Source organism: Alternaria novae-zelandiae (genome assembly GCF_023758075.1).
Source record: "Alternaria novae-zelandiae strain BMP 2774 chromosome Unknown scaffold_15, whole genome shotgun sequence".
NCBI lineage: Eukaryota > Fungi > Ascomycota > Dothideomycetes > Pleosporales > Pleosporaceae > Alternaria > Alternaria novae-zelandiae.
In genome coordinates, this window is record NW_026056975.1 from 663486 (window position 1) to 677743 (window position 14258).

At 53.2% G+C, this 14258-nt stretch overlaps 5 protein-coding genes across 5 annotated transcripts; 1 reads left to right on the top strand and 4 right to left on the bottom strand.

Annotated features, from left to right (window-relative positions):
- Window positions 1-444: 444 nt before the first annotated feature.
- Window positions 445-3017, bottom strand: J4E88_007406 (uncharacterized protein; the record flags this gene model as incomplete). The annotated part of the gene is made up of 2 exons (XM_049401023.1): window positions 445-1809; window positions 1875-3017. The coding sequence occupies 2 exons, from the start codon at window positions 3015-3017 to the stop codon at window positions 445-447; spliced, it is 2508 nt and encodes an 835-aa protein (XP_049253335.1).
- Window positions 3018-3578: 561 nt separating this feature from the next.
- J4E88_007407 (uncharacterized protein) lies at window positions 3579-4566 on the bottom strand (the record flags this gene model as incomplete). Its single annotated transcript, XM_049401024.1, has 3 exons — window positions 3579-3668; window positions 3719-4126; window positions 4285-4566. The coding sequence occupies 3 exons, from the start codon at window positions 4564-4566 to the stop codon at window positions 3579-3581; spliced, it is 780 nt and encodes a 259-aa protein (XP_049253336.1).
- Window positions 4567-5136: 570 nt separating this feature from the next.
- On the top strand, window positions 5137-7095 carry J4E88_007408 (uncharacterized protein; the record flags this gene model as incomplete). Its single annotated transcript, XM_049401025.1, has 5 exons — window positions 5137-5208; window positions 5258-5393; window positions 5446-6305; window positions 6375-6551; window positions 6622-7095. The coding sequence occupies 5 exons, from the start codon at window positions 5137-5139 to the stop codon at window positions 7093-7095; spliced, it is 1719 nt and encodes a 572-aa protein (XP_049253337.1).
- Window positions 7096-7348: 253 nt separating this feature from the next.
- Window positions 7349-8653, bottom strand: J4E88_007409 (uncharacterized protein; the record flags this gene model as incomplete). Its single annotated transcript, XM_049401026.1, has 1 exon — window positions 7349-8653. One exon carries the CDS (start codon window positions 8651-8653, stop codon window positions 7349-7351), a length of 1305 nt encoding a protein of 434 aa, XP_049253338.1.
- A 2125-nt stretch (window positions 8654-10778) lies between these two features.
- On the bottom strand, window positions 10779-14150 carry J4E88_007410 (uncharacterized protein; the record flags this gene model as incomplete). Its single annotated transcript, XM_049401027.1, has 4 exons — window positions 10779-10976; window positions 11034-11551; window positions 11602-13931; window positions 13981-14150. 4 exons carry the CDS (start codon window positions 14148-14150, stop codon window positions 10779-10781), a joined length of 3216 nt encoding a protein of 1071 aa, XP_049253339.1.
- Window positions 14151-14258: the final 108 nt, after the last annotated feature.

Sequence of the window (14258 nt, forward strand, 5' to 3'; positions counted from 1 at the left end):
AAGCTTTCTCGACACTTCTGGCTCCCAGCGATCCAGCCGGCGCGGGAAACTATCACACCATTCCACGGGCACTGTAGTTCTGGAGTGCATATACGAAGCTTTATTAGTGGCGTCGTGATCCCGAGCCATCAGTCAGCCGCAGCCCGTGTGCCACGATGTGATTGGCGGATGTGGATTTTGGGACCTCAACCGGGTTGCAGAGATGCGGAGTAAGTTTTACACGACAGATGTGATGAGCTGAATTGTTACACAGGTGGGGAGCCGGTCTGATATCAGTGCAGTGAACCAGCCATGAAGCGAAGATGGTGTGGGGTCAGAGATTTGATGCATTGTTGCTATACGGGAAGTTTTCCAATAACGGTCTATCCGAGTTACTCCGCGAAGATGCTATTTGGGGTATCATTGTTCAAGTCAACTGCCTAATCAGACCGTCCGCCTCTTCTCCTACTTCTTCAGCCCATCCAGAAAGTCTTGCATCACTCGAACAGCTGCGTCAACAACAATGGTCGTATCTGCCATGTCCATGTTTCCCTTGGGATTGCGCTTCTTCTTCATCACAACGCGGTCGAGATCTCCGAGGAGCGTTGCCACAACCATGAACCCGTCGCTGGTAGGCGACTTCCAGTCCGCCTGTTTGTGAACTCTCTCTCCGCTGGCGCTAAACCTTGCTTGTTCGGTATCGATCTTTTCGCAAACCTCGTTGCATTGCAGCGTCAGACTGATGTAGTCGAATTCCAGGCGGTTTAGAACACGAGGAAGCTCTTCTGAGTTGCGAAGCTCTTTGATGAATGACAAGATGTTCAGGTCGCCAGAACCTTGTGTCCGCGAAGAGACTTTACTGTGCTTGGCCATCTCCTCATCCATGCGATACCAGGTGCGCACTCCCGTTTCCCTCTGGTGGACATAGTCGCGGAGAATCTTCGTCATCGGAAGCGGTTCCAACTCGCACGTCTTGTGGGTGCCTTTCCCAAAATCGCGGCGACTGTAAACGTCCTTGTCCGCATTCCGAGTTTTCTTGATGAACGTGGTTGAGTACCCGGCTACAAGCAGTAGGCGCGAGTAGAATTCATCTGGCTTCGTGGGTATTGCGGTGGAGAAGATCTTCTTCGAATGCCGGTCCATGATGAGGTCAAGCTCCGGCCAGAATCCGCTGATCCAGCCCCGCTTTTGGAAGCAGTTGTAAAGATGGGCTATGGCGAAGATTTGCGGGCTGAGATTGGCAAAGCCGAGTCCCATTTCCTCGCGTAGCAAAAGGTGAACCAGGGAAAGCTTCGCTCTCAGAGTCGGAATGGTGTTACGCAAGAAATCGCCGTCCCGTGGTGGAAGAATGTACCGAGCGGCGGCCACTTGGCGCGCAGACCTGTCGCCATGTTTTTCGATGACGTTGCTCACTTCGAGACCCACAGGCCACGGGTAGTCGTCCTGCAAACCGTAGAATAGATGATCACGCGGCAACTTCCACATCTTAGCGTACCGGGCATGAGAGAATGGCCGGTCTAAGATCAGACCTCGGTGTGTGTACCCTGAGTCTGTGACTTGCTGAAGTAGATGTGGGAAGCGGATTCCCCGTTCATGCCAAGATGCGAACTGGGCTTCTTCATCCCTCGCCCGTCGTGACATTGGTATGTAATCCCTCAGCGAACGGTTTTGGTCTTTCGTTCGAATTCTGATCATCAACTCGGCGGCGAATATGAACACCATTGAGATGAAGCCGAAAGAACCTAGCGACCCGTATGCGCGAGACAAAGCGTCTAATGATCCTGCTAGTAGTGGCATCTGGTACTGTTCCTCATGTGACCTTCTAGCTTGCTATAAAATGGTCAGTAATCAGTGGGTTTATGGATCAGACCTTGGGTGGACCAAGGAAGACTTACTGGTTCCAGTGCGGCTTCAAACAAGTAGTGAACAAGGAAGTCGTAGTCCTCGTTTGAATGCCGGTTCGCAACATCATCTTGGATGATCGACCGCGATGCCAAGAACAAATATTCTCCTGGTTGTGAACGTCGCTCCGCCTCGATCTTTCTGAGCGCTTTTGAGGTCTTGCCGAAGAAGTCATCGTCATCGAGAGAGGGATCGAATGGCGGCAGCCCTTTCTCATGAGCCTCTTTTACCAAGGCCTCTTCCTTGTGGCGTATGAGGTGGAACGCAGCTTCGGTCATGAGAGTAGCTCGGGTCTCATCCAAGTAATCTTCATCGCCATCGGCCTTGTGAGTGTCGTTCCAGTCGGACTCCAGCTGCTCGACGATGATGCGCATATCGTCCGCTAGACAAGACTTCCTCAAAGCGATCTCTTCTTTGGCTTTCCTCTCCGTTTCAAGTTCAGCCTCCGCGTCTTGTTTGATCTTCATATCGAGCTCAAATTTCCGAGCCAGCTCATCCAGCTTGTGACCTTTTGCTTCTCGTTCGGCCTCAGCAGCGGTGATTTCTTCCGATGCGGTTTCCTGACTGTTATCAACAGCCTGTGATGCGGATTCGGGTACCGGAAGGAGAGATGGCGCTGATTTCGGTTCAGTCGCGATGTTAAATCGAAGTTGCGCAGGTGCTGCAGTCTCCGGTCGGCTGACCGCCTGCACTGCGATCTTCTTCTTTAGGATGGTGTGACAGTGTTTCAACAGCCACAAGAAGTAGATGTGGCCATCGTCCGAGGCCGTCTCCGACAGTTCTTCCTGAGCATAGCGGTCGGCGTAGGCTTGGCGCGTTCTCACAGCCCGCTTGTAGGAGTACCAAACAAACTTGGGCATTGTCGAGGTCTCCTTATGGTCTGCGATATGATTTGCCAAGTCCAGGATCTTTTCCGTCGAGATAACATAGTTGGTCTTCGACGCGGTCGCTTGGTTGGTCGCTTGCTTTGCTTGCGTCCTCGCTTGGCCTTTCAGCCGTCTCGAGGGTTGCTGGGTTTTGGCTGGATCAGCGATGTCGTAGTCCCGCTTCTTCGCAGTGTCGATGAGCCAGAAGATGAAGCGCTTGGTATCAAGCTTGTATTGCTCGTACGAGCCCGCTGTTGATACCGTCGCCATGAGATGTTGCTTGAGCGGATTGTGTATAAGAAATCGCTGGTGTGGGGGAAGACGTTGTGATATAAAGGTCGTAGTTGAGTCTGTAAGGAAGGTATATAACAAATGCGGTGAGCTAATATAGAAATTTGTATTAGTCGCGTGGGAGTTCGCGAGCCAAGCCCTATCTGTAGAAGGGGAAACCCCGCAATGACGGAGGGCACTTCGTTCGAGTAGTGAAATAGGTGAGCATGGGCGTTAAACAATGCGTTTGCCTGATGAACCGCAGAGTAACTGGGTACAAAAGTCCTGAGGAGGCGCTTTCCGTCGCTTTATACCCTTGAATTAATTGCGTGATTAGGTCATGCGCACTGAGCAAACGACACTGCGGAGGCCAGCGCAAGCACGACAATCAGAATGGGAGTTGCTAGTAGTCGAGTAATGAAGAAACACTCGTGGAATTGGAACCAAATTGCTGAAAAATCGTCTTTATAGTGGTACGAAGGAAGGCCTTCGAAGGCCTAAGCCGAGTATGGGCTCCCCCAAAATTTCAGATCTGTTCAACATCTGTCCGTGGGTATGACATCATTGTCGAATTGGAGAGTAAAGCGAAATCTGACCGACGAAGAACAGCGTCATTGCGAGGATAGCGACAGTACTGAACGTGACGGCAACCTTTTGGACGAGTCAGAACATTATGTAGAACGAACATCATACGAACGTACCTTGGTATTATCGTCCCACAGTGTTGGATGGTGCAGGTGTGTGGTCGCCGACCAGACATGCAAAAACATTCCAACGACCATGCAGACAGTAGCGGAGGTCAAAAACATCACTGGCATTTGCCATGTGACGATTTGTAGTAAGCTAGGTGTCCGACGTCCAGTCTTAGATGAGTGGCTCTTCTCGCCATTCGTTTTGGCAATCAGTTTTCGAATATTGGCCAATCCATCGCGATGTGATGAAAGGCGGTGCAGTCGTACGGTCTGATCAGCAGCTGTAAGGATGCTGAAAAGCGACAATATGATACCGCAGTACCACGATGTGCGCACAGACCATGGCGATTCCTTCCCATTTGGCAAGATGTTCGGCCAGCTTCCGGTGGACGTGAGAACGCCAGCTAAAAGGGCGGCCTGTCATGTATTAGCATGTCGGATGCTATCGAGAGCGTTGATATTGATTGAGGAAAGCCAATGCAACCGACGGTGCCCGTTCTAGCCATGTCACGATCCGGCGTGGAAGGCACGGCGCCGGGTGTATTGACCTTGGAAAGAGATGTTCGGAGACTTACCACAACGCCGACGAAGTTGAGCTCACTGAGCTTGTTGTCTCGCCATAACGTGGTGAGTTCGTCTTTTTCGTCTGCGTCTTCGGTGTTGAGCAAAATCTCCAGGGGGTCATACGTGGTGGAGTCGGGAGCATAGATGCCACCACCAAAGAATTGTAGCACACTCGTAAAGGTCCATTCAGGTCCTTCATTTTCCTGTCCTATCCTCTGATGCGCTGATCTCCCTAGGAGTGGGGTGCGCGAGCCGGACGTGCCTCTTTCCTCAGCGTCGTTGTCGTACGTCATAGCTCCTGAAGCTCTCGTGGTTTCAGTGTTAGCTGGTCGCTGGTGTTATCGGACCGGATTCGGTGGGGTTCCTGAAGCTTTAAGAGCACGAGGGTAACATGGAGTGATGCTGTAGGTACGTGTTGCACGGTAGCATTCATCCGGTTTCTGTGGAGGGTAGGAGGTCGCGTGCCTAGCCGTGCAGCCGCTTGGTGACGTATTTTGGCGCGTGAGCTACGCCAGCCAACGCGATCTTCACAGTATCTACCATATTGCGCGAATGCCCCCAGGTCACAATGCACGTTACTACTGAAAGCACATCTGGAGATGCATCGAAATGGAGAATACCATGGGGAGGTTGGTGTCGCCGTCTGAGTGGCTGGGTGTCGGCACAACGGCTACCCCGCGACATCGGGTTGACGCGCCCCACGTAGATACCCACGCGTTGAGATGCACTACATCTGTTGGCCATCGCGACTGGCTCGGCCCACATACGGCTATGACGTGAACCACTATGCACCGCATCTCGCAATGCTAAAAACAACGAAACCTCACAACACCACGCCTCTATTCATCAGGTGAATTTCCAGAATGTCGCAAAAGAAAGACCTGCATGTCGGAACCAACAAGCACCGCTGGTGGAAAGAAGCGGTGGTATACCAGGTATGGACGACCCATCATTATGCCGATGCAGACATTGACAAGATACCAGATCTACCCTGCTTCGTTTCTAGACAGTAACGGTGATGGCTGGGGTGACGTCCCTGGCATCACCCAAAAGCTCGACTACCTGAAAGACCTCGGTGTGGACGTAATATGGGTCTCGCCAATCTACAAGAGCCCGCAAGGTAATTCTTGAGTGGGCAAGATGTATGTGAGCCAGATGCTGAGTTTGTGTAGCGGATATGGGGTACGACATTGCAGACTATGAGGATATCGATCCCAGCTATGGCACCTTAGCCGACGTTGACAACCTCATCAAAGAAGTCAAAAAGCGCGACATGAAACTCGTCATGGACCTTGTCGTCAACCATACATCGGAAGAGCATGCATGGTTTCTGGACTCGCGATCATCAAAGGAATCATCGAAACGCGACTGGTATATCTGGAAGCCTGCAAAGTACGATGCTGATGGAAATCGCCTGCCTCCAAACAACTGGGCGCAGATCCTAGGAGAGGCCAACTCTGCGTGGACCTGGGATGAGAAGACTCAGGAGTACTATCTATCGCTCTTCACGCCCGAACAGCCGGATCTCAACTGGGAAAACCCCGATGTGCGCGCAGCCGTACATGATATTCTGCGCTTTTGGCTCGACAAGGGTGTCTCTGGATTCCGCATGGATGTCATCAACATGATATCGAAGGTTCAGACATTCCCGGATGCGGCCATCTCGGTCAAAGACAACAAGTACCAGCCTGGCGACAAGTATTACGCCAACGGCCCAAGACTACACGAGTGGTTGAAGGAACTTCGGCGCGATGTGCTCTCGAAATACGATACGCTCACTGTCGGAGAAATGCCATTCGTCCGCGATGATGACGAAGTAATCAAAGTCGTCGGTGCCGAAAACGAAGAGCTGAACATGATCTTCGTCTTCGACTTGGTGGATATCGACAATGTACCCGGCGATTTCAAATATACTCTACAGCCATGGGATGCGCGGGACCTGAAGAAGATCGTGAACAGGCTGCAGCGCCTGATGCTCGAGCGCGACGGCTGGAACTCGCTCTACGTGGAAAACCATGACCAGCCTCGGAGTGTAAGTAGGTTCACCGATGACAGCGACCAGTGGCGCGAGTATGGCGCAAAATTGTTGTGCCTAATGCAGACTACCCTCGCCGGAACGTTATACGTTTACCAAGGCGAGGAGATTGGCATGCGCAACGTGCCTAAAGAGTGGAAACCCGAGGAGTACAAGGACATTGAAAGCATAAACTTCTTCAAAAAGTACCGCGACCTCTACCCCGGCAATGCAGAAAAGCAGGCCCTAGCAGCCAAGATCATGGTAAGTCCAGGGTGCACGATCTGCGATAGGAAATGAGACATAAGCTGACTACTTATTCTTAATTATACAGCAACGCAAAGCTCGCGACAGCGCCAGAACACCCATGCAATGGGACTCATCCGCCCAAGCCGGTTTCACCAGCGGAAAGCCCTGGATGCGCGTCAACGACGACTATCCCAGCATCAACGCCGCAGCTCAACTTGCAAATCCTGAACCCTCGCCCGGTATGCTCTCCGTTCGCGCATTCTGGAAGCGCGGTCTCGAGTGTCGCAAGGAGAACAAGGACGTCTTCGTGTACGGTGATTTCGAGATGCTTGATATGGAGGATCAGAAGGTCGTTGCCTATCGGCGGTGGAGTGACAAGAATGCTTTCATCACTGTGCTGAACTTCAGTGGAGAACAAACAGTATGGGAGAAGATGGGCGACTTGAAAGTGAAGAAGTGGGTTGCTGGCAACTATGATGAGAGGCAATTGGATGGGAAGGCGAAGAGTGGGAAGCTGGAGTTGAGGCCTTGGGAGGCTGTGCTGGGTATGTTGGAGTAAGGGCTGACTCAGTGGCAACGATGGATAACACTGTGTTGTTTCTGAGTCTGCCGCTTACCTGAAGCTATGAGAATTACTGATAGAAGGAGTTTCTTCGTCTGAGTCAAGGAAGCATAGAGGATCAAAGTAGGTTGCAAAAGAGTAAAGGTTTTAAGTAAAGTGATGAATTAAAAGTCATATCTCGAATCCTAACGTTCGTCCAATCCAGAGTCTAATGTACAAGAAGCATGCGTGATGCTTCAGCAACGACCGCTTAGTAGTGGGAGCCAGAGCCGGAGCCAGATCCAGAGCCGGAAGCACCGCCTCCAACAGAGCCAGAGGCACCGCCCGAAGCACCACCTCCAACTGAGCCAGAGCCACCAGCACCGGCACCAGCACCACCGCCAACAGATCCGGAAGCACCGCCACCAACAGAGCCGCCAACACCGGCACCAGCGTTACCACCAGCACCGGCACCGACACCAGCACCGCCGTGAACACCACCTCCAACAGAGCCGCCAACACCGGCACCAGCACCACCGTGAGCACCGCCGCCGACGCCAGCACCAACACCGGCACCGCCGTGAGCACCGCCACCGATACCAGCACCAACACCGCCGTTGGCACCACCGCCGACGGAACCGCCAACACCAGCACCACCACCGACTGAGCCACCGACACCAGCACCAGCACCTCCGTTAGCGCCACCTCCGACAGAGCCGGAAGCACCACCTCCAACAGAGCCACCGACACCAGCACCAGCACCGCCGTTGGCACCACCTCCAACGGAGCCGCCTACACCTCCACCGACGGATCCAGATGCACCACCGCCGACACCAGCACCAACACCGCCGTTGGCACCACCGCCGACAGAACCGTTTGCTCCACCACCGACTGAGCCACCGACGCCGGCACCAGCTCCTCCACCAACACCAGCACCAGCACCGCCGTGGGCACCTCCACCAACGGAGCCACCGACACCAGCACCAGCACCTCCTCCTACACCGGCACCAGCACCTCCGTGAGCACCGCCGTTGGCACCACCGTGAGCACCACCGCCGATTCCGCCCATGAGGCCGCCGAGGCCACCGAGTCCGCCCTTGCCAGCGCCGCCAAGTCCGCCCATGAGGCCACCGAAGCCGCCGAGTCCGCCCTTGCCACCAGCAGCACCTCCAGCACCAGCAGCGCCGCCAATGCCGGGGATAGCAAGGCCACCACCGATGCCAGGGAGCTTGCCACCAGCAGAGCCACCGAGGCCAGGAAGCTTGCCGCCGCCGGGCATGAAGCCACCGATCATGCCACCGAGGCCGCCCTTGCCTCCAGAAGAGCCACCGAGTCCAGGAAGACCGGCACCAATGCCGCCGCCGTAGCTGGGCTTTCCACCGCTGCCGCTGCTGGGAGTCTCATCGGAAGCACCAGAGTCGTAGCTGGGGCCTGAGCTGGAGCCAGATCCGTAGCTGGGAGAAGTTCCAGTGGTGATGGGAGCAGCTGGGGTGGTGCCAGAGCCGGAGCCGTAGTTGGTAGGGAGAGCAGTAGCGATGCTAGCGATAGCAAGAACCTGAGCGATTTGGAACTTCATGTTTGCTGTTGTTGTTGTTGTTTATGTGTTTGACGAAAGTCGAGTATTGGACGATTGGCGATATGAGATCGAGTAAAAATGTGATAGAAGTGAAGTGCTCTGCACAAACGATAGTAAGGACTAATAAAGTCGAGTAGTAGTAGTAACGAAAGTGTTGTTGGTTGCTGAAAGCGAAAGTGTGAAGTAGATGAGATCAAAGCTGATGCCTTTTTACTTTTGGCGCTGGGAACATGAGGTCTTATACTCGAGGGTTCTGAGTCGCATGGTAGACCTTTCGTAGGTAGTAGACAGCCGTAGTCAGTGACCAGAGTGGCCCCTGAGCATGATGGTGGCGAGCCTCACAGTAGCTTCGTTTCGAAACATAGTGACTCTATTGAAAGAGTGATGAAGGGTTGTCTAGATTGTCGGTTTCACGCTATCTGCTGCGGGATCGACGGCAGGTAGACGGGAGATGCCTGAGCTGCGCAGGGTAGAGTGAGGGTAAAGCAGGTTAGAGTTGCGGGAGATGCCCCGATGTGCGCAGGGAGGGAAGGTTAGCCTGGCTTCTCCGCACCGTGCGAATGTGCAGCCTTGCGGCCTTGAAACTAAAGTGGATTGAGCTCGGGTCGTTCGAGGGGAAAATAGTAGCATTAGCGCATCCTTTATTCGTGATGTCGTCGAGTCGCACACCGATGTGGGTGGTAGCGCAAGCAGGAGTTCGTGAGGTCGGCTATCTTGGCTGCAGTTAGGTGGTGGAATCCGCCGTTCCAGGAGTGCCGCTAGGCTTGTTTCAGCCACCACCAGCACCATCGCGACTGACATCCGTCATCCTCCGCCTCTCCCAACAGAGATTCTCATCAGCAGCTGCGATAACGAAGAGACGTCGCATCGAAAATAGCTACACAATGCTTACCTCTGTCCAGGTGCACCGCGGCAGCCGGCTAAATCGATCCGGCCTGTGCGCCATAAAGTTTGGAGTGGTACCTGAGCTTGCCGACCGACGACTTTGGCCTAGGACTGCCCGACTACTCAAGCTTTAATTGCGCATGAGCCTCTTCCTTACTAACGACCCGGCAACATTCGCATCGTCGTTTCTGGCACATCCCTTTTGGGGTTCGGAGACCCTGTCGTCCGTTGCAAACAAACAAATAAGTTTATGCTACGGTTCTGGATCCCTGGAGATCTGCCATCATACCCAGATGTGGCGATGCTTGGATGTTTCGCCAATCGCATTCCAGCTGCTAGGATTCGATTTCGTCCTTGAAAAGACTGGTGCTGATGACGAGATTTGTGACAACGTGACGAGATGGACTGGCCGGTCTATCGAACGCGGAACTTACCTTCGCGCGAAGCCGCGGACCTGCGTCGTGGGTGTCCCCTATTCTCGTTGCGAGTCGATTCCCAGCGGCGTCTCCACAGCGAAGAAGCCTATTCCATGCGTCCAGACAGTCGAAGTGGAGTCATAGTCACAGTGGCTCTTCGCTGTCGTGACTCGGCCTGGCAACGCCAACGCCAGCTTGCCTGACAGGCTGGAGCCGCACTTGCCAGTTCGGTACTTGTCGACAAGAAGACAACTACTCAGTATGTTTCGACGAGCCCACTTGAAAGAGCTGCGCACAATGTTCTCCTTCACCGCCACTGCTCGATGTGGCCAACCTGACATCCATTACCTAACGACGAGAAGCTACTCAACGGAATATGCTCTTACCGCCCAATGCAGTGCAGAGGTCTGACAACCAGCCTCGCACACCAGCATCTTGCAGTTAGAGTGCGCGAAGATCCCAATCGAACACCGCACTAGTCCAGGAAGACACCGATACCCTCATCACTGCTGTAGCCAAAGTCACGGAATCCCAGGTACCTGAACTATTGATTTGTATAGGCTTTGTTACCCGTGTGTGCTGTCAAACTTTGAGATTATCCTACGGGTATCGAAACACTAACTGCTCCATCAACGCCATCGCAAACCCAAAACAATCCAACAAAATCATCGTCGTCCATTGCACTGTATCCGTCCTATACCTCGCCATCAATGACGACACCCAGTTTAGTGGTGTCGCACTGATTGGTATAGTCTCCGTCTCTTTCTTTCTACTCAATGTCCTTGCTCCCTTCCACGGGCCAAGGACCTAGAGCCTTGTAGAATCTATCGGCGCGCATACTTGCTGCTCCCCATGCCACTAGAAACAAAGTCTGATGTCTCTGCCTTCTTCGCTGACCCGGTATTCTGCCAGCCGTGCTCGATCACGGGGGCGCGTCTGGAAGGTGTGGTGACGGGAGTCTTCGGTCCTGGTGTGCTCGAGCCGGGGACATCATCGAAGCTGGGGGCGCCCCTTTTGCAGACCTAGAACGCATGTATGTTAGCAATGCACTGAATAGATATTGTTTAGGATAATGTTACCTTGACATGAGAGCCGTGGAACCATTGCCCGTGTGCTTTGTCGAATTCACGCTCGCAGTGCCAGCACGTAATCGACTCTGCCTTCGGCTTTGTCTGCTTCGGCTGCTGGTAGCCAGTCAAATCGAGCTTACCCAGAAGGCTTTTCTTCTTCTCGGGGGTCCATTTCGCGAAGTCATCGCACCCGTCGAGATGGTCGCGGCAGGCATCCTGGCTATCCGTCACCAAGAAACGATACTTGCAGGCACATGTATCTTTCGGGGGCTTCTCTGGGGTCGCCTTCGCTGGGGCGGGCGCGATTGTAGGCGCCTTGGTGGGTTGGACCACCTGCTCCTCAAGCCGGTCAAAAGTGTCATCAATGGCCTTAGCCAGCTCTTTGACGTCGGGATGAGCCTCCACAAGTGCAGGAACAAACTTCTTCAAGAACTCCCACTGGTGATCGAACGTTCCTTCCAGCTCATACCGTCCACGACGTATCTTCATCGCAGTCTCAAGGTCACCCAGGTGCTCCGCAGGCCTGACTATCAATTAATTAGTAGGGGTATTTTGGTAAAGAATATTCTGAGCTTACATTCAGAGTCGCGTCGCATTCTGGCCCTTATCTCTGGAAGGCGATCGTTCAAAGGCTTGCCCAACCTCTTCAGGACGGATGGCAGGCACATGTTGACGTTTTCGATGATGCCGTAGACTGCATTCCACTCATTTGTCATGGAAAGGATTGTCTCTTGCTGTGAATCGACAAGGACTTTCAGACCATCGGTTGAGGATGGTTGCTTGTTGAGCTTGGCCATGTCGAGGTCTTTACGCAGTGCTTCAAGCTCCTCATCTTTGCGGGCTATGACAGCGGTGTGTTGGGTGTGGAGTGAGCCAATCTCTGATTCCTTGCCAGAGATGGCAGTGGCGTGCTCGGTGTGGATTGAGCCAATCTCTGATTCCTTGCCAGAGATGGCGATGGCGTAGTCGTCGTGGGCTTTCTTGAGCTCTGCATCCTTGCGAGCGATAGTAGCGGCGTGCTCGGTGTGAAGTGAGCCAATCTCTGATTCCTTGCCAGAGATGGCAGCGACGTGTTTGGTGTTGAGTGTGCCAATCTCTGATTCCTTGCCAGAGATGGCGATGGCGAGTTCGTAGTGTGCTTCCTGCAGCTCTGCGTTCTTGAGATTGATCGCGGTAGCAAGTTCGGCCTGTGAAATTTCCAGCTTCTCAGCTTCATCGGCCTTTTGGTCCCTAGCCAGATCGAGCTCTTTGCGCAGCTCCTGTATTTGGCTTTCATGGCGAGATACGATGTCGTCAAACTCCTTCTCCTTGTCGGCCACGTCAGCGATGTGCTTGGTGCGAGAATCTTCCAGCTCCTGGGCTTTGGCGTTCTTTTGCCGAGTGACCAAATCGAGCTGTTGACGAAGCTCACGCATTGCGTCATCATGGCTAGATACAAGAGCGTCAAGCTCTTTGACTTTGTTGTCCTTTTGAAGCTTAACCGAATCGACCTCTTCACGAAGCTTTTGCGTTTCGATTCCATGGCGAGTGATGATCGCAGCTTCAGACTGGTGTTTGGCTTCGAGCTGCCTATCTTTAGCGGTGATGGCGACAGCATGTTCGGCGCGTAATCTTTCGAGCTCCGCATCTTTGGCGTTGATTGTAGCAGCGAGATCGTTGCGCAAGCCTTCATCCTTCTTCTCTTTGGTTGAGAGAGCGACTTGATACTTCCTACGATGCTCCTGCATCTCCTTGCTCTTACGAGAAATAGCGTCCCTGTTTAGCTGTTTGAGTTCTCTCAGGTCCTTCTCCTTGTTGGAGACGACATCTGCGTGTCGCTCTTTGAGAGCCGAGATTTCATCTTTGAGCTGGCGAGCGAGCTCGTGGGCAGCGTCCAGATCGTGAGTCTTCTTCTCGAGACCATCTTCACCGTTCAACTGCTCTTTGGCTGTATTCAACTTCATCTGAAGTTGATGGCGCTCAGTCTCAAGGTCTGCACGCTCGCGTTCCAGACCACTCATCTGACCTTTGACATCCTGAAGCTCTTCCTCGATAGCGTCGGCTCGCTCGTTCGCCTCTTGTGTGGACTGACGCATAAGCTGGATCTGGTCCTCGAGTCTCGCCACTCTTCCGGAACTGGTGGTGTGGTTGACATCAGCCCGTCGCAGCTCAATCTTACATCGGCGTAGTGACTCCTCGATTTTCAACTTGTTGGCGGTCACCTTTTGCAGTAGCACCTTCGATCGTTGACAGTCATCGGTCAAGTCAGCTGCGTTGGTTAAAGCCGTGTCGAGTTCCGCATCCTTGTGGCGAAGCTCTTCAAACATGTCGTTGTTCTCGTCCTCAAGTGCACCGATCCGGGTGTCCTTCTTTCTACTGGCTCGTCTAACAGAAGAATGAACATGTTTCAGCTTGTCGATGTTGTTGGCGTGATGTGTGATGTGTGTGGAGGGTGCGGCGAGGTCAGTGAAGAGAGATGTGATCACGTTATCCAGTGCAGTAACCGATGGCGAGAGCTTGTTGTTCTTGAACGCGAGCTGGACCTGTTCTAGTTGTTCTTGATCCAGGCGGTTCTCGACCTTGCGTAGGCGTCGACTAAACGAGTTCCGGGTGATGACATGGAGATGCTTTCGCGGCATGTTGGAGGCTAACTTCCTGGCGTCCGAAAGATCTGCTTTCTTCGAGAGGCGTTTACTGAATTTCTTCTCTTTGGTGACATTGCTCTCGAGCGACTTTAGACCTAGGTCTATCTTATTGAAGCAATAGATCATCTTCGATTCCAGCGAGTGTATTGCCTTGAGGACGATAGAGGTGCCAAGCGTGAGATCGAATCGACGGTTCATGCCGGGGTGACGAGGAGCAAGGAAGAAAAAGTAGATGAAGGTGAATGCACCACAAAGTAGAGCCATTCGCCTAAAGTTTGGTTTCCTGAGTCAGTATATATGTCACACACCGTTCACGCCTGGGTACTACTTACAGCTCGGCGATGCTATCTTCGGAAGGATGCTTGTGCAGCTGCAGCTCGAAGAAATCGATGTGTAGGATACCGCGGAACAGAATGTCACAGATGTCGTGGGCGACAGTGACATTGGATAGCACGCCGTAGAGGAGGCCAAACACTAGAAGCATCTGCTCCCAGAAATTCATGATGGCGGTGGGGTGCGCGAAGCGCAAACAAAGTGACTGAGTGTATCAGGAGTAATCAAGGGAAGAGTGAAGTAGTAGGAGTTCAAGATTTGAGACAGAAATGGGTAT